The 23,238-nt window shown below is 51.3% G+C and overlaps 2 protein-coding genes across 6 annotated transcripts in view; one reads left to right on the plus strand and one right to left on the minus strand.

Moving 5' to 3' along the window:
- The first annotated feature begins 222 nt into the window (after positions 1 to 222).
- Positions 223 to 5,664, plus strand: RNF227 (ring finger protein 227). Its single transcript, XM_063138129.1, has 2 exons — positions 223 to 793; positions 3,891 to 5,664. The coding sequence occupies exons 1-2, from the start codon at positions 223 to 225 to the stop codon at positions 3,941 to 3,943; spliced, it is 624 nt and encodes a 207-aa protein (XP_062994199.1). The 3' UTR covers positions 3,944 to 5,664.
- Positions 5,665 to 12,123: 6,459 nt separating this feature from the next.
- The window catches only part of CHD3 (chromodomain helicase DNA binding protein 3), a 67,854-nt gene continuing 56,739 nt past the window's right edge, over positions 12,124 to 23,238 (minus strand). For 4 of the 5 annotated variants that reach the window (XM_063137385.1, XM_063137387.1, XM_063137388.1 and 1 more), the window contains exons 31-40: positions 22,837 to 22,955; positions 21,463 to 21,610; positions 20,030 to 20,131; positions 19,371 to 19,511; positions 18,979 to 19,087; positions 18,376 to 18,508; positions 16,969 to 17,164; positions 15,690 to 15,853; positions 14,993 to 15,119; positions 12,124 to 13,118 (exon numbers count right to left, since the gene is read on the minus strand). In XM_063137385.1, coding sequence (XP_062993455.1) covers positions 13,021 to 13,118; positions 14,993 to 15,119; positions 15,690 to 15,853; positions 16,969 to 17,164; positions 18,376 to 18,508; positions 18,979 to 19,087; positions 19,371 to 19,511; positions 20,030 to 20,131; positions 21,463 to 21,610; positions 22,837 to 22,955 — 1,337 coding nt within the window. In that variant the 3' untranslated portion in view covers positions 12,124 to 13,020. The remainder of the gene's footprint in view (positions 13,119 to 14,992; positions 15,120 to 15,689; positions 15,854 to 16,968; positions 17,165 to 18,375; positions 18,509 to 18,978; positions 19,088 to 19,370; positions 19,512 to 20,029; positions 20,132 to 21,462; positions 21,611 to 22,836; positions 22,956 to 23,238) is intronic. The other variant, XM_063137386.1, reaches the window with a different exon arrangement.

The following is a 23,238-nucleotide window of genomic DNA, read 5'->3' on the forward strand; positions in this document are numbered from 1 at the left end:
AGGCGTGTCCTTTTATCTCGTGCTACACTCGAAGCCCCGCCCCTCCCCGCTCCGCGTTGGCTGCAAAGCAAAAGGGCGTGGCTTCAAGAACTACCATGCCGCCCGCGCGCGCTCCCCACGCATCTATATATACAGGTAGCCGGCGAAAGGCGCCGCTCAGTTCAGGCTGCCTCTCGCCTGGAGAGTTACGGGTAGCGGGTAGGGGGTAAAAAAAAGAAAGTCATGGTGGTGGACGTGCGCGGAAGGGGCGTGGCCCTGGAGGAGGAGGAGCTGGAGTGCGGCATCTGCTGCATGCCTTACGACCGCTGCGGGCGGGCGCCGCGCCGCCTCGGGGGCGCGCACGGCTCCTGGAAGCCCTCGCGCTGCCGCCACGTGATCTGCAGCGCCTGCGTGTGCCAGCTGGCGCGCGAGAGCTGGTGGGAGGAGGTCACGTGCCCCTACTGCCGCGCCGTGACGTCCCTGCGCGAGCGCGGCAACTTCCTCGTGGCCGGCGTGCGGCGCGGGAGCGGCGTGGGCCGGCGGCGCCTGGTCCTGCCGCCCATCGACCCCGAGCTGTGGCAGCGCGTCGCCCTCCTCGAGAGGGAGGAAGCCGAGCGCGGCGGCGGCGCGCAGGAGGACGGCGGCGAGGACGGAGGCGACGAGGAGGGCGACGACGGGCAATGGGGCCTCTGGAGGGCGCTGAAGAGGCTCCTGAAGCGGGGCGGAGGCGGCCGCCAGGCGCATGCGCGGAGCAGGAGGGGGCGGGGCCGCAGCAGCTCCTTGCCCCCCCGGCGGAGGCCGCAGCCAATCAACCGTGAGTGGGGGGCTTTTTTTTTCCCATGTTGCTTTTTTAAAAAAGGGGAACCTGAGGGGAGTTCAACTTGGGACTACAGCGCCCATCATCCCCCAACCGGCATAGTTCTTGTTAAGCACCAAAAGTCATGCCGCAATTCATCGATGAGTCCGCCCTTCCCCTCTTGGCTGTGGCGTCTGGGGGATGATGGGAGTTGTAGTCCGGCGCAGCTGGAGCGGGGCCAGGTTGCGGAAGGCTGGCTGAGAGCTTCGTGGCCCCCTGAGAAACTAACCTGACCTTAACCTGATGCCGTTCTGGATGCGCTGGAGCCACAGCGACCATCATCCCCAACTAGGATGGGCAAGAGGAGAGTCTGGAGAAGACGAGAGTGCCTGAAAGACCACCGCAGTTAATCTTCAGCTGCGGCATCAGCGATCGTGGAGTGGAGTACGCTTTGTGGGATGCGGGAAGCGGTATTGGAGGTGGGATAGGGGTGGACAGAGAAGGCGTAGAAAACAGAACGCCTCCGGCAAAGTGGGCTTTTGCCCACGAAAGCTCATCAGTTTGTCTTTAAGGTACCACAAAACTCAGTGTGGTACTTCCAGGCAGGAGCGACACCAATCAAAAGGCCTCATTTCATTAAATGTGTACACCGTTCAGTTTATATCTGAGAGGTGTGAACGAGAACAAATCCAATATAATACAGATAAGGCAACGCTCAAAGAAGTCTTTTAAAACTATGGCAAGCAATTGTGCAGCCCTTTACTTCCATCCGCGGAGTATTTTTCTCTTGTAACTGAAAGAAGACGTGGAAAACACACTGAGGTTTCGTCTGGACCCCCTATTAAAATTTGCACCCTTCATTTTTGTTGCGACACAATAACAAAGCTCATTCTCTGGGAGCAAGTATCGTTTTTATTCTCTCGGAGAGTGGGTGCATGTCACAAAAAGTTACGCTTTTCCTGCTTTGGAACTGTTTATACATACAGGCAGATTTTGCTAATTCGTTTAAATATGTTTGATCAAGTAAGGCTTATTTAATCATGTACAGCTAGCTTATTATAAAAAGTATTTACTTTCTTTTCTTTAAGGTTTGGAGCAGGATCGTGCCTGCTGCCCCTGCCCTCTGTCTCCGTGTGTTGATCAGCTCTTTTTCACTCAGCCTCTGGATGTGTTGTGGGCAAGAGCTGAGCAACACATGCAGATCAGGACAGGGACATTTGTGTGATTGTGCTTCTGTGCACCAGTTATCGTTACATTTAGTTGTTTGCACAAAATTGCACATGTTCCACTGCAAATAAAGCACCCATCTATATCAGTGACTGAGGACAAAGTTATTAGTACAGTTAACCTTCCAGGTACCTCTGAGGCATAAGATGTTTTTTTTTATTAATATGCAACTTTAATTTATGTATTTAAAGCATTTATCCCCCCCTCCCACTTTTCCATTAAAATGCTGAAGTCTGCTTATCTAGTAGGTTAATATCCTGCTTTTGGATTACAATCCTCTAGCATCTAAAGGTTCTTTCCCATGGGTAGTTGGTGTTAGTTGCCCCTGGGACAACCCAGTTAGAATAACAATAAATAAAGAAATACAGTATAAACCCGTGAGATAAATGAACATCAGGAGACAGTAGATTAAAAACTCAAAAAAATTAGAGTTCAGTGCATTGTTACTTTGATAGCCCAAAGGCCTATGGAAAAAGAAAAGTATTCATGAGCTGACAGAAGGCCTTCAGGAAATGTATGAGATGGGCTTTCTTCAGAAAGTTCCCACAGTCCAGCTGCAACTATAGAGAAAGCCCTCCTCTGTGCCTTCGCCAGATGCAACTGAGATGTTGGTAGAACAGGACCAAGAACTTACTCAGCAAAATGTAATGAATAGATCTTATAGTAAACATGTGAACAACATGTACTGTTGTATTTAATTAGAATTAAAAGTCTGTCCACCCTACTTAACATTCCACTTGAGCACACATGGCAATGGCTTCTTTTAAACGCCTTCCCCTGCTATTAACCATCAAACATCCGTTTATCTCCTGTTATGTAAGTGTGTAAACACCAGTGTTGAGTGAAACGAACTTTAGCTGCTTTATTTTATTTATTTATCATTGCATTTATATCCCACCTTTTCTCCTCCAAGGAACCCAACGCAGCGTACATAATCCTCCTCTCCATTTTGTCCTCACAACAACAACCCTGTGAGGTAGGTTGGGCTGAGAGTCGGTGACTGGCTCAAAATCACCCAGTGGGTTTCCATGGCTGAGTGGGGACTAGAACCCGGATCTCCCAACTCCCAGTCCAACACTTTAGCCACTACACCACACTGGCTGCTTTATGCCTCAATTCCTTCCCACTTTGGTAATTGTTGTTTTGTGGAGATTATTTATTTATTTATTACATTTATATACCGCCCCATAGCTGAAGCTCTCTGGGCAGTTTACAAAGATTAAAACACTGAACATTTGTCTGGTCTATTGGTGGCTGGGGCATTCTGGGAGTTGTAGTCCAACACATCTGGAGCGCCCCAGGTTGTGGAAGGCTGCTATGGAGCCTTGCAGGTTTATGGTCCACGTTCAAGTAGTCATGGCATATTAGCATGAAGTCGCTATGTGAGTTGCAGTGTCACAGCATTGCCTGGCACCACTTCACTCCTTCAGGAATTTTGGGGGGTCGGTCCCTCTGAGGTTACGTGCTACGCTTTGGCGGGACAGGCGGGTGAAGAAATGGCCCCAGTGGGTTAAAGTGGGAAATTATGGCCCTCTTCAGACAACACGCTAAGCCACAACGCTTAAGCGTTTTGAGCTAAACATTATGGCTTAGTGTGCTGTGTGAACCATTCCTAACCATGGTGGTTATATAACCATGGTTTAAATACCATTTGCTGCAAAAGGATTGGCGCCTAACCATGGCTTAGTGTGTTGCCTGAACAGGCCATAGAGAGCCAGAGATCCTAGAGATGTGAATCCCATGTTCCTGGAACCTCCTTTCTTGGAACTGAACATGTGGTATTAGTGTGTCTGTCCCTGACTTGACCTGTGCCTTTTTCAACAGGTCATCCTCACCTGTTGTTTGCATGAGTGACTCTCTTTTTTCTTTCTTTCTTTCTCCTGCACAGCCTACGACTCTGAAATAAAAGACTTGGCACTCATGACTTGCTACATCATCTGAGGAGCTCAGTGGCTTGAATCAATCTACTTTTATGACTGCTACATCAGAAAAGTGTAGCTAGCCTGCATCTACAAGAGGTGCTGCTGCGAGACCTTGGCTACAAACTGGGTGTTATTTCACTGCAGCATGTGGAAGATGTTCGAGGTTGCTGTGCGTCTCCTCTCCATTCTGGTTAGCACAGAAGTTCCTGGAAGTTGCTGTTCCTCATGAACCCATAGAGGCAACGCCAATACGTGGCCCCAGGAGAGCTGCATCCCGTGGGCCGTCGCTTCTCAGGCCGTGTGAAAAGTAGCAAAAGGGAGAAGATAAAGCAAAAGACCGGTCAGTCCTACAGAATGCTAGATGGCACCTCTTCTCACGATTCTGACATCTACTCCAATATATTCAGCTTCTCTGTTGTCTGCCTTCCAAAAAACAAGGTGGGGTTTATGAGAGACCACTTTCTGAAAGTGTCATCCCACCCCCCACCACGACAACAAATTGGGTTGATGTGGTTGAGGTCATATGGCTAGGAAGCTGGATGCATGGTCTGATGTCCAGTGTTTTTCTATTGTCAAGTAACCGTTTTTGCAAAACTTGACCCGGGTCGCTCATGGTTTGGGGGTAGGGAAGGATAGAAATAGAGCTTCCTACAGTCCCTGTTTATGTGCATATTCAGCCTTCATTCTCAAGTCTTGGAAGCTAAAAATATTTTATATTTGGCTTTTTTTTCCTGCCTTCAGAGAATGTAAATAACAATTAAGTGTTGTTAAATGGCTTCCTCATAATGTTTCGTCTTGTGGTGACACCTAATAACTTCCTAAGACCTGGGAAGTGCCTCAAAGTTAAAGGAATAAACCTGGTCCATGAAGTCATGAAGAGTCGGAAGCGACTGAAGGAATAAACAACAAAATAGCCCATTTCTGCCCAAGTAGGGCTGCTGCCATTACTCCCTGTTTTGCCACCATTCCCCTGGCTGGGCCAGGAGCATCTTTGAAGTAGAAATCTGAGCACAGTATGAAGAGACAAGTGATTTGGCTAAAAGGGGGGCAGTCAGCTCCTCAAGACCAGGTGTTAAACCTGCCAGATCACTTTGCAACAGCCACATAATGCAATTCTGGGTGATTCAGGCTTTTTTCTGGTGCAACTTTGTTGAGCTGGATTCCTAGTTATTCAGACAAATACCTGAAGTAAAATACTAGTTCATTTGATCAAAGGTCATACAGGAGCTCAAGGAGATACTTGGCTCTAGGATAAATCCTTCTAACCCTTTGCGACGAGTTGGTTTGACCCATGTCTTCTCCTACCAATACACCATATTTCTTTTGCTGAATTCATTACAACCTGCAAAACGTTCTGCAGGCTTTCCCATTTTTTAAATCTGACATGTGAATATTATGTATATTAGGAGGGGAGACCGATCTTTCTAGATCAGCCTTCCTCAACTTGGGGCACTCCAGATGTGTTGGACTACAACTCCCGGAATGCCCCAGCCAGCTCGGGCATTCTGGGAGATGCAGTCCAACACATCTGGAGCGCCCCAGGCTGAGGAAGGCTGTTCTAGATGCTGTTTCCTTGCCAGAAAGATCACATTTTAATTGCTGGTTGATTTTAAGAAGCATTTCTGTGAAATGCATTTGAAGTACTTAATTTCATATTTATGATATTTGTTCCAATTTCTTAACGTTTTGGCAACTGTGACTTATTTAATTTTAATAAAAACCTAAGATTTGAAATACTAATTTGGCGCTCACCTATTTAGCTTTGGAAAAGGCACTTGTTGGTTACAAATACATCAATTAAAGGAGACTGCCAATGGAATATAGCATGTTTATGACTTAAAACTCCCTACTCCAGCACAGAAACAGATTACTGGCCTCTTAGAGGACCAGTTTAAAAAAACACTTCTACCAAAGCAGCCTTGTATAGGAGGACAAATTGCCCCACCACCAGCCCACTGTTTCCCTTGTAGTTGCAGAGGAAATGATTTTCCTGCCTCAGCAGCTATCATGGAAACCAAGTGGGTTGACAGAGGACTCCTAGAACTTTAATAGCCTTGCTTGTTCACCTGCATAGAAATCCTGGTCACCTATGGCCACCAGGTGAGTTGTTAAATAAAAGACAGAATACACTGACTTCCCTGTTGACAAAACTTCAGTTTTGCAGATCGTTCTGCTAAAGGCCAAGTGGTGTCCTTTGGGTTAGGCCTATGAGATGGTCCTCCTAAACCGCCTTCACATGGGGAAAGGGTCTAATCCTGAGGACAGATGGGGGTCTGGAAGAACTATACATTGTTTAAGGAAGAATCGCAGTCAGAACAGGGCCAATTCCTCAATCTGCCTTTGAAAGTACTTAACGATGTAGGTTTGGGTACTCCGGCAGACCGGCCAGTTTCGAACAGCTGAGCATATAAACTTCCTCTGTGTAATACAAATAATCTATTCCACCAAGCTCCTGTTTCTCCATCTGGCTGATTCACACTGGAGCCCTGCATGTAGCACAGCTGCTGCCTTTGTTCCGGAGTCCTCATCCTGGTTCCCCTCAGACAAATGGTTGCAGCATTTCATCAATCATATCCTGTTTAATCACCACTCTGGACCTATGACCTGCCTGTCGCATGGCTTGGGACAAGTGCTGCTTTAATGGACCGCGTGGGAGGCATCTGCGGTGACTCACTGTGGACGGCCCTCCCTAGCCCAGGGCACAATAGGGCCCGGCCAGCTAGTTGATCAAACGTGGAGGGATGTGACTAAAGCTTTTGGTTGCCAAGTAGTCTCATTTAAATAAATTGGAAATTGCCCTGAGGTAAAGTATGTGATCAGAGCAACAACCTGTTAATGAGTCAACCTTAACATGTGAGCAATGGAGCCTAGGAGGAGAATTTGGGATTTAGGAGGGGAAATACCTAAAACCAAGGTGGTGGCATTTCTGGAAAGAGTTGATCGAACGGATTCACTGGTCTTTTGAAAGGGTTGTTCTCTGGTCCTCTGTTAGCGCTTGGTTCTGTTTTGCAAAGACCAAAAAATGCTCCCACTTGGTTTCATGGGATCTGCTGGTTAATTTTTTCAGGTTCCAAAAAAGTAGAGAAACCTTATCCTGCTACCTAATAGGCTGAGCTTTCTGCAATGCTTCATCATCCATAGATGGGGCTATTTTATTGTGTTTAGCGTTCCTTCCTATACTGGTTTTATAAAGTAAGTCTGTCAGGGCTGCTTTAGGGTGGATTCCTGCATTGAGCAGGGGGGTTGGACTCAATGGCCTTAGAGGCCCCTTCCAACTCTACTATTCTCGGATTCTAAGAAACTGTTCAGAATGAATAGTTGAATATATTAATGTTCATACGTAAGAAGGTGCATATTCTGTGGCTGTAATTGAATCTCTGTCCAACACAGGTCCCCAAAGTGAGATTGGCTTAATTTCAGAGTTTAGCCCCAAATGATAGGAGCCAAGCAGACCTATTAGCAGGCGTCACTGAGACAGGTAATTCTCCTCCAGTTACCTGACAGGGTTTGTGAATAGAGAAGGTGTTTACTGCTGACATGTGCCAGTATGTTCCAGTGTTCTCGACCCCGTGAGTGTAACGGTGTTCCCCTTGACTAGGGAGAATTGTCGAGGGTTTTATTCCTGTGCCTCCTGAGGGTAACTGAATGGCGATGAAATGGGTATCATCACCACTTTTTAAAATTATTGGGGGAGGGTTATTCCTGGATAGGCCATGGACCAAATATTTGAGTCCTCTTCAAAACAAGACACAAGGAAGTTCATAATGTTTATATATTGTTTTTAAGTGCTTTTATCCTGTGTAAACCGCCCAGAGAGCCTTGGCTATGGGGCGGTGTACAAATGTAATAAATAATAATAATCTCATTGGCAGAAGTAAACCTCCGCCTTCTCCAACCAGGTGCCCTCCAGATATGTTTGGGCCACAGCTCCCATCATCCCCAGCCAGCAGGGCTATTGGCTGTGCCAGCTGGTGATGATGGGAGGTGCAGTCCAACACATCTGGAGAGGGATAGATTGTGGAAAGCGAGATCGCAGGCCGGTGGATGTGTTAAGCTTTGATTTGAGACCCCAGGTAGGCGGTATTTGGCCCCTGGTCCTGAGGCTATGTCTTCCGCCCTTCAGGGCATTGCAGGAAATTTAAGACGGCACCTCCAAGCTGCTAGATCAGCCTTCCTCAACCTGGGGCGCTCCAGATGTGTTGGACTGCAACTCCCAGAATGCCCCAGCCAGCTGGCTGGGGCATTCTGGGAGATGCAGTCCAACACATCTGGAGCGCCCCAGGTTGAGGAAGGCTGTGCTAGATGCTGCGGGGTCCTAAGGCAGACATGGACACACACCTGCCGAGAGCCCACACCCCAGCAGGGATGGCCTGATGACAGGGCCTGGGGTGGCTCCCCTCCGCCATTGCCACCTGCTCGCTCGCCCACCTGCCGCTCCATCTGGCCCAGACAACGGTGGGGAGGAAGAGGAAGAGGAGCAGATGTCACAGCCTGTCATCCAAGAAGTAGCAATAAGGAGGAGGAAAAGGAGCTGGTGGCAATAGTGCTGGGGTTAGACTCACTGAGAAAGGGGGCCAATGGAGGGTGACTTGCCCAAGGGCCCTCAGGCCTGGAACCAACACCGAAATTTCCTGGGGCGCTTGAGGTTATGGCAGCTGCTTTCAGCAGCACCTGGAACTGGGCTGCAGAATCGCCCTGGAAAATGCCGGTGCCTTAGGCATAGCGTTAAGACTGACGTCTCCCTTCCGCACCAGCTGAAGTTTCCAAACTCTGCAAGGCTAGATATAGCAGCAGTTGAGTTTTTTAAACTCTAAAACCAAGCCTCCCCAGCCTGGCGTTTTTCCAGATGTGTTGGACTACAACTCCCACCATCCCCAGCCAGCCAGCATGCCCATGTGCCGTGCTGGCTGGGGAAGATGGGGGTTGTATTTCAACACATCTGGAAAACGCCAGGCTGGGGAGGCTTGGTTTTAGAGTGCAGGAATGTCTGTTTGTTCTTAATGATTATGTGATTTCTTGAAATGGTCAGAAGACTTATTCAATAAAGGTATTCTATAAAGCCCAGGGTTGCCAGGAAAGTCTTAACCGTGGCAGCGTTCTGGCAGAGGAAAGCCTCGGCAGGCTCCTTTGGCCGTGCTGTTCTACAGGCGTTTTGCCGTGGGTCATCTGATGAGTGAAGGCGTGAGAGTGGCTCTCGAGTGCCTTTCAGAGCCATGAGGCTGAAGAGGAGGATGAAAAATCTAGGCCACTCTCAGTTCCCGCACGACATTGGGTAGGAGACTGTACCACCCCTTTGCTGAGGCTATGCCAACCAGGTTCGTCTTAGAACTTCAGTAATACTTGGAAAACTGGAGCACAAGGATGGGTTTCCTGGGATGCAGAGCAGTTTGCGGAGCGTTAGTCTGCTGGCGGAAAGCATTTTTATGCCATAGTTGCCCACCTCCTTTCCACACACCTTTTTAAAAAATTGGCTTGTTTTCTTTCATAAATGAAATCTCCAAACAGCCTGCACTGCTGACATGAGGTGCAAGCCAACACACAAAAAGTCCACTTCCAGCCCCATCCTGCACCGCGTAAGGCAGCAGCCCCCAACCTTTTTGGCACCAGGGACCGGTTTCATGGAAGACAATTTTTCCACGGACTGGGGGAGGGGTTTTTTGGGGGGATGGTTTTGGGAAGCCACATCTGCCCCCCCCCCCCACTCCAGCATCCTGGCTTCGCTTCGACTAGGTGGGCGCCCAGCTGAAGTGAAGCCGGGATGCTGGGGCGGGCGGGCGAGCGGCTTCGGAACGGCGTGCCTGGACTCTTCCAGAGCGGCTTCCGGCCGGGTGCGCCGTTCCGAAGCTGCTGTCCCCACCCCAGCGCCCTGGCTTCGCTTCAGCTGGGCAGGCGAGATGGCGCTCTGCGCCCAGGTACACTGGGGTGGGAGTGGCTGGGTGAAAGCAGCTCACCTGCATGGCCCGGTTCCCAACAGGCCACGGACCGGGCCATGGCCCAGGGGTTGGGGACCCCTGGCGTAAGGAATACACACCAGCCGTTGCAGCTGTCTGCTGCTGGTCTGCCACAGCCATGGATTTTCCCTCTCCGCTACGGTGTAACCTTCCAAATACTTCTCCGTCTCTCCCTGTTCTTTTAGGACAGGCTGGCAATCAGTCCAAATCGTGTGGCCTTGGGCCATCCTTCTCCAACCTGGGGCCCTCCAGACTGGCTCCCATCATTCCCAGCCAGCTGGGAATGATGGGAATTGCAGTCCCAACACACCTGGAGGGCAGCAAGTTGGGGACGTCTGCCTTAAACCAACTGTAAACGTGCTTTCAGGTTCCTCACTCTTTTCTTTCCGAGTAGTTAGGACGGCTAAAACCGCAGTTCCGTGTCAACTTTCAAATTAAGCTTGTTTCATGTGGTTTGTGGACCATAACCAGTTTTTAAGGTGCGACAAGGCACTTTTGCTGGCCTTTGACTGCTGTTGCAAATAATATGGCAGGTTTTTGGAGGGCTGTTAAGGTGCCCTTATTTATTTTTCAGAACCGTCTCTGTAAGAGCGTAGAAAACCTCTGCCCTCGGGCAGGTTATTCCGCCGAGAGTGCTGAACCTGAGTGACTCTTTGCCCACCTCTACCTTTAAATCACTAGAAGTCTTGGCAGCAGGGCAGAATTTGCAACGCTTGGGCCTCAGTCACGGAGCTCCCTGTCGAGAGAGAGGCACAGCTCGGTCTTTTGAGCCTCGGTTTCATCTCTGAGCTGCTCCTAAACATTGAACGCCAAGACAGGGGGGCTCTTGCCAGTTTATATTGGGTTTTTTTTTGCCTCTGTCTGCTTTCCAGGAGGGCTATTTCAGACCCTCACGGTTCCTCTGCCCACCACTGGAGCATCAGCCCCTTCTCGGTCCACAGGTTAAACAAGGGCCCCCACCCCTGCCTTAAACAGTGTGAGATGGAGGGTGGGGGTGGAGGTCGCCTCTGATGCAGTGGTGCGCAAGTGGTATTGCTGCTAACGACTCGGGATGTGGTGCCCGTGGCCATGATTCAAGGCAACTTTGCAATGGATGGTGGGGCCAGTCATGAAAAATGGCAAAGCAGGTTTCGAAAATAATCTCGTATCATAGATTTTAAAGAGACACCAAGTAACGGAGCATCCCAGCGGTGTGGAGCAGGGGAAAGGACCGAGTTTGAGCATGGGTCTGTTGCTTGATGATTTATATTTCAGGGGACGCGTAGGCCAGCGCTTCTTCCTCTCTAGAAGGTGCTCACGAGGATGTACGTAGAATATCGGGAGAGGCAGCCCAGGTTACAACCCTGAGCTGACACGTCTTTTCTGTTCTGTCGTGGCGTTGGGAGGACACAGTTTGGAGCCCCTGTGCTGGGGAAAGCGTGCTTAACCCCTTCCCAGATGTCCCTTCTTCTCAAGTGCAACGCTGTACCACCAAGCCCATTCCACCCCCACCAAGCATCGCAAGTTCCAAAGCAAACAATCTTGCAGCGTGGTCTGCTGGTGGAAATCTCAGTGTGGCAGCGAAGGGAGAGGCTTCTGTAGTCCATCATATTGCACTCCACATCCAGGATAAGAAACGGGGGCTCTCATGTCGCTAGGGTTGTCTCTACATTACCGGGCGGGGGGGGGGGGGGACCACAGCCTTACCAGGGTTTCGTTTTCTGGAGTCCATGTTTACAACTGGCTCCTTTAAGTGGCAACCGTGTGACTTTGCTATTCAATGAAACGCTGCCATCTAGTGGTGGAATTATAGCACTACACCGGCTTTACACGCTGGGAACATCCTGCATGAATTGAAATACTGCATTATCTTCAATTTTTTTAAAAGCGAGATTACTGTGGGGAAAGCATAGGAGACATCCTGGTGGTTCGTGGCATCATGTAAAGGGCCTGCAAACTTCCACGAGTGGCCCGTCATGAGCATGCAATGCATCACTCATTTAAAGAGAGAAGCTCTCTTTAATGCCACCACGCAAAACCCTCCTGCGTGCTGAGCTAGCATAAGGATAGTGAATAGTCCTAGGAGAGGACACCCTCTCACTGTTTAACACAGCCTTCGTCAGCCTGGTGCTGGCTGGGAGTTGCAGTCAACACATCTAGAAAACTCCAGGTTGGGGGAGGCTGGATTAACCCATCCGGCAACTTCCCCTTTCAAATCCAGACAGAGCCCCTACTTCCCAGCCCGCACAAAGGAGGCATAAGACATCCAGGTTATGTAGCCAAGGAAACAGTGCCTTTATTCTGCAAGGTTTAAACAAGAAGTGACTTGAGATTCGGCAACAAATCCAGGAGTGCAGCTTGGCCCTGCCGTTGCGCCTACCCCACCCCCCAGACAGACTTGCTTTCAAGGATGAGGGTAGCAAGAAGGGAGAGACAGCCCCACCACCCCCACAGCGCAGGGGACACTCCTGGGAGGGCACGCCTCCCAAGTCCAGCTCCCTGTTTTCCAGATACAGGAAGGTGGGGGGGGGGTTGCTCCCCACCCCAATGCGTTCTCAGAACAGAACATGGCTAGGGAGTGTGCCCCCCCTCCCCAGTCTGCCCCTTTATTGCCCCGCAGGGGGTTCAAGCACAAGTGGGAAGGGGGTTAAGCATACAGGATGAGTGTGTATACATTATATATATATTCATATTTATAGAGTCACTTTGCAGTGCTTCTCAAAGATTCAACACTGCTGGGGGCCACTGCCACAAGGCAGGCCGCGCCCCCTCCCCTGTCACAGGCAGGGCACTCTGAAGATGGAGCCCTGGAAGCCTGGGGTTCTAATTCCCCTCCTGCTCCTCCTGCCACTATAGCCTCAAGCCAGGAGCAGAATCCAGGGGGTGTCCGGGCTCCCAAACAACTCTCTGTTGTTCAAAGCCGACTGATTTAGAGATCTGCCTCCCGAATCCCAGGAGAAAGGGAGGGGCTTGGGAACAGCAGCTCAATCAAAGGCAGGGGAGTGCTGAGGTGGGCGTTATTCACACCCCCTCCCTACACCCTGCCCCCATCGACGTGATCGGAAAATAAAAAGAGGAGAGGCTTGAGGGCCGTGCGTCCCTTCTGCCAGAGGCAGGACCTGTCCAGAAGTGACCAGCTGGGCAAGCTAGCCCAGGTGCACCCCCCTTAGTCGTCTATGCAAATCACCTCCCCGCTTTTCGCCTCTTTCTTCTCCAGGCTCTCCCCTTCCTTCTCCTTCTTCACAATCACAGGGGGGCCATTGGCTGCAATCAGAAGGCGAGAAAGAAGAAAAGGCAAGGGTTAGTTGGAGAGGCCCAGAGCCCAGCACGCGGTCTTCCAGGAGGGGCGAGCACCTGAACGCTGCCTTCCCCAAACCAGCTGGGCAGTTTACTCTGTCCTTAAGCTACGACTTCTCAGTGCCGTTCTGAGGCTTTGCTTTCTGCTGTTGTGGAGGCTTTGTAAAAAGATTAGGTGAACCCGTGTCAGGGGCCGGGCACAGGGATGAGAAGTAGTACATGTTGTGGTCACTAGCTCCACCTGCAGCATCTGTGACCCAAGAGGGATACTTTGGACTATCTCATAGTGGCGATTAAGGGAGGCTCACCATTCGGAAAGGAAACTTATCTTTAACCGTTGTATAGAAAAGGGAATTGCAGCAGGTGTCCTTGGTAGGCACGCAGCCCCCTGGTGAAACTCCCTCTTCATCACAACAGCTAAAGCTGCAGGAGCCCTGCCCTCTTTTGTATCTGGTCAAGAGGGAGGGGTTCCTGCAGCTTTTACTGTTGTGATGACAGTTAGGGTGGATTCTTGCATTGAGCAGGGGGTTGGACTCGATGGCCTTGTAGGCCCCTTCCAACTCTGCTAGTCTATGATTCTATGAAGAGGGAGTTTCACCAGGGGCTGCGTGCCTACCAAGGACACCTGCTGCAATTCCCCTTTTCTATGCAACTGTTAAAGGAGCCTTCCTCAACCTGGGGTGCTCCAGATGTGTTGGACTGGCTAGGGCATTCTGGGAGTTGTAGTCCAACACATCTGGAGCGCCCCAGGTTGAGGAAGGCTGTGTTAAAGAGACAGGAGCCCGGTCCTCCTTTCCATACGGTCACCCTGACTAAGGGCAGGGTACGGATGGCCTGTCATCACCTTGTGATGTCCCTTCTTTTATTTTCTAGCTTGCCATTGCCAGAAGACAGAGCACTGGGTGCTTTGGTGCCTTCCCCCGCCCCCCACCCTCAACATCAGCCTGGTGACAGATTTCCACAGGTTACCCATTGCTCTAATGGCATCACGAGGGTACTTAGACGATTTGGGGCTCAGTATTCCCACTGATATCAAAGGAATTTTTAAAGCTTAACGGCCATGCAGAGGCCGGGGGGATTTTGGTGGGGGACAGGGGAGGGAGGTTAAACCTTCCCTCCCCCACTGTGATTCCCCCTGGAAATCCACCCCTTCCTCTGCACAGCAGCTACATTAACGAACAATTTCACGTTAGCACCAATGGGAATGTATTTTCTAAGCTTAATTACCATGTTTGAGGTGGGTGGGTGTTGAAGCGTGTGAGAAGTTGCATCTCCCTCGGAAGCTTGTCTGATGCATGGCAATTAAACTGAGAAGCAAACCTTCTATTGGCACCAGTGGACACGTAGGTCTCTGGGAAATAGGGTTGGGGCCAGGCCTAGCGACAACCCCGGCTCCAAGCCCAGGATTATCCCAGTACAAACAGGGCCACCCTATGGAGGTGGTTCTTCTGAGCCCCTCCCTGGCTCCCCCATCCCTCTGCTCTTAACTTCCAAGATCCCACTGTCCCCCACCCCATCCCCACACACCTTGAGCCAAGGGGATAACGGGAATGCTGGGGGCCCTTCCCCACACGTTCCTGGCCCTCCTCCCCCTAGTTGTCCTCATTTCCGGCCGCTTGCACCCAATAAGCCTCAGTTGCCTCCCCTACCTGTCCGGGATTCCCTGTTCCAGGACACATTTTTCTTCCCACCTGGTGGTCTGGCGTGGTGGCAGGAGGTCCTCCCTGACCGTGGGGTTCTGACAACTCCAGACCACCCCACATGCAGCCACGGTCAGCCCCCCCCTCCCTCCCAACGTGGCTCAGCCCACCCATTCACTCACTCACTCGCTCCCAACTAACCTGTGATGAAGGAGCCGGTTGGCATTTGGCTGTAGTTGGCGCCCACGGTGGGCAGCGTCCCGCCAGCGGTGGCAGCAAAGGAGCCCCCAAAGGTAGGAGGGGTGGCATAGGGCCCAGGGGGGAAGGCCTGCGGAAGGGGGGGAGGGGAAAATTGAGTTCCAACCACACTGCCGATAAAGTGCCACAGCAGGAGAGAATACGCTCAGCTTGAGGGAATGAGGACGTTAGGGCATCTGACAACTTACCTGGTCGCCACAGGCAACCAAAAATTCCCTGCAGGCGATTGGCCAGGCCGGTGCAGGAGGGGTGGATCACTCCAATCCCCTTGGTAGAAGGCCATTTGCTTCCCTACCTCGTGTTTCCATGCTGGCTGTTGCTGGGGGGGGGGGGCGTCCCCTCCTCCTCCGCCGGCACGGAAACGCAGCCTACTAGCCTCTTAGCAATCTAGTAAACATTTTCACAGGTAGTAACTTTTGGGGGGGGGCATAGAGGGTTGTAGATCGTTTTGTATCTTTAATCTTTCACAACTCTTTTTAGCGGTTTTATTTCAGCCTGCACTCACATGAGATGCAATAAAACTGCATTAGGTCCCGACGTGGACGAGTCCCGCCCCTCGCCCATGCCGGCCACCTCACTACAGGCCTGTCGGGGGAATGACAGAGTGAAGCCGGGGGGGTGGGGGGTGGCAGGTGGTTACCGGGGCAGTCTGAGTCTCATTCCCTTTGCTCGCCAAGCGGCTGAGGATGCTGCGTTCAGACATCTGGAGGCGGGCAGCAATTGGAGGGATGCGGGAAAGCGTGGCCGGGAGGCGTGTCACATCCGCCTTCATGTCGCTCAGAAGCTCCTCCAGCTGGTTCAGCACTGGTAGGCCGGAAGCCGAGAGAGAGAGAAAGAAGGAAACAGAAGGAGAAAGAGACCGAAATCTGTCAGGGTGGCAAAGCCCGTAGGAACAGACGAGCTCTCCTGGCACACAGGAACTAGTTGCCAAATCTACCGTGAAAGGTCATTCTTTTATCAAGTACGGGGGCTGGAGTCATTCGTTCCTGAGCTAAGCTTGCTCCCGAGGCACTAACGAAAGGAGTAAAAGCAACGTCTCTCCATTTCCTCTGCCCGTCAGTCGCAAAGGAGGGACTCCACCCACTAGCCCAGACTACCCATCGCGAAACACAGGAGGAAGAATGTCCCAAATGGCTTCAAGGCACTATAGACTCTGGATATTTCTGAGTGGATGGGGTTGGGGAAGGATGAATGTACCAAAGATACTCATGGGAGACTAAACACAAGAGATACTCACATGAGACTTGTGAAGGGGGGGACACCAGAGAAACTCACAGAGAAACAAACCAGAGATGCTTGAGAAATGCACCAGAAATATATGCAGCAGTGAAATAGAGAAGCGGTAGTCACATGACACTTTGATGGGGACAAATGTGAACCAGTGCTACTCACATAGTAATTGGTGAAGAAATGCATAAGAGATACTCAAAGGGCATTGAGACACATATCCCAGAAGCACTCAGTGGATAACGCAAGAAAATTTTCTGGTGTTCTTTTTTTTTTTAAAGATGCATCAAAAGTATTGAAGAGGACAAAAGTGTAAAGAGATACTCGGGGTACTCGAGTTACACCGAAGGATACTCCGTGGAGTACTCAGCAGGCATGCTTAGCAAGGGGAGAGGGGAGATGTTCAGAAGGTAAAAAGATGCTTTGAGGACGCACAAAAGGCTGTTGGCAGATACTCGGGAGATACTTGTGGGATACTCCATGAACAGACCAAAGCTGATACACCAAAGATACACAGAGCAGCATCAAGGAGACAACCGTACACAGCGGCTTTTCTGATCACGACCGCACTTTAATGGATTCAGAGTGTGGTACAGAAGGACGCACGCAGCACAGAGGCGCGGGGGGTGGGTGGGAGGGGAGCGTTTACGTAGACTGTCCTCTCCGGGCCCGCCTCCCCGCCCGCCTCTTACCCTTGTGTAGGACGGCGTTGGCAGGCTTGTTGCCAGCCAAAGACTCCTTGGACAAGTGCTGGTGGCTCTCGGCCAGACACTCCACCTCGGCAAAGCGGGTGTTGAGGGCCATGGCCGGGTGGCTGGGGTCCTGCGTCATGTTCAGGTAGGCAGCCCTGCGCAGCTGCTCCTCAATCACCAGGGCTTGCTCGAGGAGCTGGGAGGGAGGGAAGGAGGGAACAGTGAGAGCAGGAGAGGAAACGGACGCGGAGGGCTTGAAAACAGCAGCTGATGCGGCCTCCTCCCTCACAAGGAAACCTACGCCAGGACTTGGCCTACGTTGGCTGCCCGGAGGAACAGATCCTGCATCTTTGGCTAGTTAAACAAATCCAGCAGCTACATGGCATTCGTTCGGGTTCTTCTAATCTCCAGGACAAGGCAGGGAGCAGAGGGCCAAAGCACCATGGCAGGCTGAGCCCCCTTCTGGCTCTGGAGATCTCCTCCAGCGTTACACCCAAGCTTGAGGCAGGAAACTCACTTTTAAAAGTGGAGATTCTCAGGGTGCAGGTTTTTGGGCCCAGTGCCAAAAGCTGGGTTGGAGCCAGACTTAGTCATTCCATCAGGCTGCAGCAGGGGCAGAGGAGGAAAACAAGGCCTCTCTCAGCCCTCCTGAGAAGCCAGCTCCAGCAGCAGGCGCGGCCTCTCCCCACCCCACTTCCACAGTCACCCAGTAGCTGCCCCATCAGGCTGTAGAGGAGGGAGAGACAGGCAGCAGCCGGGCCGGGCTGGCTCTTCTTTCTGAACTGCTTCCATTCGAGCTCGTCGTGGTAAGACCATTACACAGGGCCGTTATGAGAACTGTGCAACATTAAGAATTACTGCCCGGGGTTTCTTGTTTTCCTCTTCCCTCCCCATCTCTTCTTCCTTTTGTATCGTTTTCTTCTAAACTGAAAGCCGGGAGGTGGGGATGGAAGTCCTGTGTTGTCGTTACTGATTTGTGAGCCATTGTGGGACCCTTTCCAGCTGAAGAGCAGGGTATAAACCCTAATAATAATCCTAATAAATAATAATGATAATTCACAGTTAAAGTAGAAATCAATGGGGCAAATAAATTATTACCAACTTGTCCCATTGATTTCAATAGGTCTCCTCTACGTATGACTAAATCTGGATCCAACACGTGGAAACATACAACAATTTATTTATTTATTACATTTGAAATGAACCCTGATGTTCATTTCAGAAGCTGCTGATCTGGTTGATATCCCCCTGGCTACACGGCCAAAGTTACACTGCTCCAATGTGAGTTTTAAAATGCTGAAAGCAAGCTTTGAAGTTACACAGATCACTGTGTCTGAAGTGGTGTTCTGTGGCTGTAAGCAGACCTGAGCTCCTGAATTTCTATCTGGCCCCATCAATCATTCGCACCTTGAACCTTCTGGCCAGGAACTTGTTCTTCATCTCCAAGAAGTTGCCCTTGTTGGCTTCAGACTTAAAAGGCTCATTGATGATGGCAAACTGGTTGTCATTCTGGATATCCTGCCAGCGCGCGTAGCCGTGTCTGCAGAGTGGTGCAGGGGCATCATTAAGGAACCTCAACAGCTGCAAGCCAGAGTCGTCCGCCACTTTCCGGGACAGAGCCACAAGGAGCCCAGGCCAATGGTCACGTTTATGGACCTCAGCGATGAGGTGCCCTGAGCTAAGGGCCCCTGGACTGCTCTGTCTAGGGCCTTCCCGAGGCAGGAGACCCAGGGCCCTTTAACTCACGGTGGGCCACCTGCGGCCCATGGCCCACGTGCTGCTCTTGCAGGCCTTCAGTGTGGCCACCGCCGCCAAACCATGTTCCCAGAAGCCTGCCATGCAGAGGAGGAGGAGGAGGAGGAGGAGGAGGAGGAGGAGGAGGAGGAGGGGAGGGTTAACTCCTCCCTGCGCACCAGTCTCCCCCAGGAATGTGTGTGCGTGTGCGTGTGTGTGTGAGTGAGCTGCCCAGAGTCACCACACACAGACTCTGCTATGCCAGGCAAAGGATACAGGACGATGCCAGCCAGGAGCCAGTAATCATGGCGGCGGTGCCAGATCTCATTAAGCTTACTGGAGGAGATTGCAGCTCGCTCCTCGTTCTGCCACAAGGTGTGGAGTTCTGGAGAGGAAATGAGAGAGAGAGAGAGGGATGTACATGGACAGTGCGGCACTTGAGTACCCTGGACAAAATCATCCCTCTTAATAAAGCCAAACGTGGATACTGGTTGCTTCGGACTTCTAGAACTAGGGGGTGGGATGGGGGAGTCTCTTCCCTTGGGTGACCAAAGGAGGCAGCTGTGACTTGAGGGTGTGTACCATCAGCTGGCGCCTTGCTGGGCCACCCCCACTCCGGGCACTGGCTCGTCCCCTCGACGGGTCTAGCCCCATGTGCCGCGACTTACCCGTGAAGCCCCCGTCAGCAATGTTGAACATGAACCGGGGCTTCTCAGACTTGTCCTCCTTCTTGCCGTTGTTCCGGTTCTCGTCTTTGACGCTGCTGGCTCTGGGCTCCTTCCCCGCCTCCCTCTCGGCTTTCGCCTCTTCTTTGAAGAAGGGAAGTCAGTGCACGAAGGCAAAGGAGGGCCACCGAGTGCCACATCCTCCCTCCCCTCCCGCCCCACATGTAGCCTTTCCCGCGGGAGGGTGCTGGCGGAATCCAGTGTAAGCCACACCAACCACAGTTCTGATGCCCGCCTCCCTTTAGTCTAGGGCCGTGTAGAATCACCCTGCACAAGTCAGGGCATTTCTGGAGGAGGGAGGGGGAAGGGTGGCCTCTCTCTGCCCTTTCCCAAAGAGCACCTCCAAATCCTGCCGCTAGGCTGCTCCCAGAACCCAGGATCAATGGGAAATGGAAAACCTGGAGAGTTGGGAGGGCCGTCATAGGACCCCTTCCCAGCCTATGTCCTGAACTGTTTGTTTCCCCTCCCTGGTGCGGCCCCTGGATGGCGGCAGAAGCACGGCCCTGTTGAGCCCTGAGCTCAGGTCCAGCTACTGACACTCAGCACAGCAAACACCTGCGCCTTCGCCCCACCGTCCTTTCGCCTCGTCAAGCGCACGTTACCTTTCTTCGCCTCCTGAATCTCCGCCTCAGGCTTCTCCCTACTCTCATCATTCTCTGTGGGTTTCTCATCAGCCACGGGTTTCTCTGGATCTGCATCTGGAACTTTGGAAAGTACAAGGAGAATGTGAGGGAATGGGGGTGGGGGGAAAGACTTCACGCGACCTGCCAACGGCCTCGGCCTGGTTACAAAGAACTCGGGGAAAGGCATTAAAAGCCTGAGTGTTTGAGCTCATGCCATGACGTTACATGGAATCTTTCCCACCTCTTTTCGTTTTCCTTAAAAACAGCCAAAGTTCCCCACCCTCTTTGAAGCCCCACGTGCCAGATGGAAGCTTGAGTAGAGCTCCCACTGATTACAAGCTCGTCTTACCAACGCCAGGGCATTTACACTGTCCTCAATACCGCTTTGTGAATGCTCACTGTGACGATTGAACAGACACGGAACCTTTAACATCATTGCCACAGTCTGTATCTTTTGCATTTCATGTCCCCCTCAGCTTATAATCCACCCCATTCGCCCCTTGCCCTGGCACGCACGCACACACACACACACACACACACACACACACACACACACACACACAAAAACCTTGTATATATACCTGAAAAACTACAGCTTTTATATTATGTTATTGTATTTTATGGTTCTAAGTTTTGTTTTGTGAACTGCCTTGAGAGTTTGGGCTGTCGGGCAGTATAGAAATGTAATAAATACATAAAAATGACCCTTCATGCAAGTGATGAAACAGCCTCTATGTCACAAAAACAGATCTCGTAACAAATCTGTCAGTCTTTTAAGGCAGGGGTAGGAAACGCAGCGCCCGCAAGCACCCGTGTGCCCTCAGACACCTCCCTTGGTGCCTGCTCCTCCCCCCCGCCCCAATTTTTATTTAACAACATGTTTATATTTCCTTGCTGGCAGCTGGGATTGTTTCAAAGCGAAGTGGAAGCCCCTAGCTGCTGCCATCTTAATTTCCGGTGAATGTCCCTGGGCAGGTGATTGGTCCAGTGGGACACTAGCCACACCGGCCACCCATGGCAGCCACTTCCAAAGGCGCCCACAGGCCCAAGAGGCTGCCTGCCCCTGCTTCAAGGTGCCACAAGGATCTAGGTTGTTTTTGCTGAAATCAAGGTAATAGGGGCAACCCCTGTGGAAGGTGGTTCACCCCTTAGAACTGCCCAGAGAGCTTCGGCTATTGGGTGGTATAGAAATGCAATCAATCAATCAATCAGCTTCTCCACAGATCCACTTTCCTTTTCTCTTTGACAACAAAGAGTGGGTGGGTATTCCTGGATCACAAAAGGGTTTGCCCGCTAGGAAAGACTGAAAAGTTTTGACCGATCTAGGTACACCCTTCTTTTAGTTACTCACCTGAGCTGCATCCCCTCCCAAAAATTTTCTGCCACTAAAAAAAACTGTCAAAAGCTTTTACCCAATTTCTCTTTCTCTTCCTTGACTGCAGGCTCTGCTTCTGGCTCTTTCTCTCCCAGTGCCATCGGGCCCTCTTCCTCAGGCTTCTTGGATGACTCCGGCTCTGCTTTTTCCCCTGAGAATGTGGTGGGCTGCTCTGGGGCTGGAGGCTGGGAAATGCAAAGCAAAGGGATGCGTGAGCCGCTGCTGCTGCTGCTACGCAAGGCCGCCCTCAGGGCAAGGGCAAGCTGAACAGCAGTGAAGAACAAGTTTTCATTGGAGACCCAGAGCAGGGACGCAGCTGCCATCTGTGGGACCGTTCAGTAGCATTTGAGCAGCTTTTTCACCACCCTTTGAGCCAGTAGGGCTCTCTCTATGGGCCTGTTTAAGCAGGACACTAAGCCATGGTTAGGCTGCTAATCCTTTTGCAGCAAACGGTGAGTGGACATGTTTAAACCATAGTTATGCAGCCACCGTGGTTAGGAATGGTTCACACGACCCACTAAGTCATGGTTCACATGACACGCCAAGCCATAATGTTTAGCTCAAAACGCTTGACCACCGTGGCTTAGCATTGTCATCCGAACAGGGTCAGTGTGGCATCAGAGTGATTTAGAACTAATACAACAGCGCTAAAAGGGATGGAAGTGCCTGGTGTGGCCGTGTCTTAACCGTCTACAGGTGGAGCCACTGCTCAACTGAATTTTCTGGCCTTAAATGCCAAAACAAACTGTGAGACATTCAATATAGGAAACAGGGAGAAGACGAGAGCAAAGTCACACCGACATGCATGGAGTAAAGTCATTTTTCTCCCTCTCCCATAATCCTAGAACCCAGGGTCATGCCATGAAACTGATTGGGGGGAGATTCAGGACAGAGAAAAGGGAGGACTGCTTCACCCAGCGCATTGTTAAACTATGGAATCCACCACCACAAGATGGGACGATGGCCACCAACTTGGATGGCTCTGAAAGGAGATTAGACGCATTCCCGGAGGAGAAAGCTATCAACGGCTACTAGTCCTGACGGCTATGTGCTGCCTCCAGTATCTGATGCAGTACACCTACATGCACCAGTCGCTGGGGAACATGGGTGAGATAGTGCTGTTGCTCCGTGTCCTGCTTGTGGATCCCTGGTCAACAGCTGGTCGGCTACTGTGTGAACAGAGTGCTGGACTAGATGGACCCAGGGTCTGATCCAGCCTCAGGGCTCTTCTGATGTTCTTCTGATGTCCACTTGTTGCCTTCCCTGCCAACACCCTGATAACCATTCCTTCTGAAAACATTCCTCAAGGGTTTCCCACGTGGTGTTTCCCCCCACCCCCCGGCCACCAGACAGCCCACTCACTCTGCACTGAGCACCATGCGCAAGGGAATTCCCTGTACAGCGCACAAACCTCGGTCTCCATTTTCTCGCAACCTTTGGCTTCCTTCTCCAGCTTCTCGTCTTTGGCCTCTGGATCCTCCTTTTCTGCCAGGATCCCCCCGTCCCCTTTGTCACTCGGAGCCGGGGTAGCTGGGGAAATGGAGATCGTGAGAATCAGCCCTGGTGTGTATCCATCATTCCTTCCCTTCTCCAAATGCACGTTTCTTGATAATCCTATATACTTTAGGAATAACCCTGAGCTGAGCTGAACTGCAGATATTCCAAATACGCATAACATTTTAAGAAACCGATTTTTGACTGTTATTACTAATACAAGCACTTTATTAAACTTAATCTGGTTTCATTTACACTGATATGAATATAAAATGACTCAAGGTTAAATAACGGAGCATAATTCTGACTTTTTTTGGTA

Source organism: Elgaria multicarinata, chromosome 11 (genome assembly GCF_023053635.1).
Source record: "Elgaria multicarinata webbii isolate HBS135686 ecotype San Diego chromosome 11, rElgMul1.1.pri, whole genome shotgun sequence".
Taxonomy (NCBI): domain Eukaryota; kingdom Metazoa; phylum Chordata; class Lepidosauria; order Squamata; family Anguidae; genus Elgaria; species Elgaria multicarinata.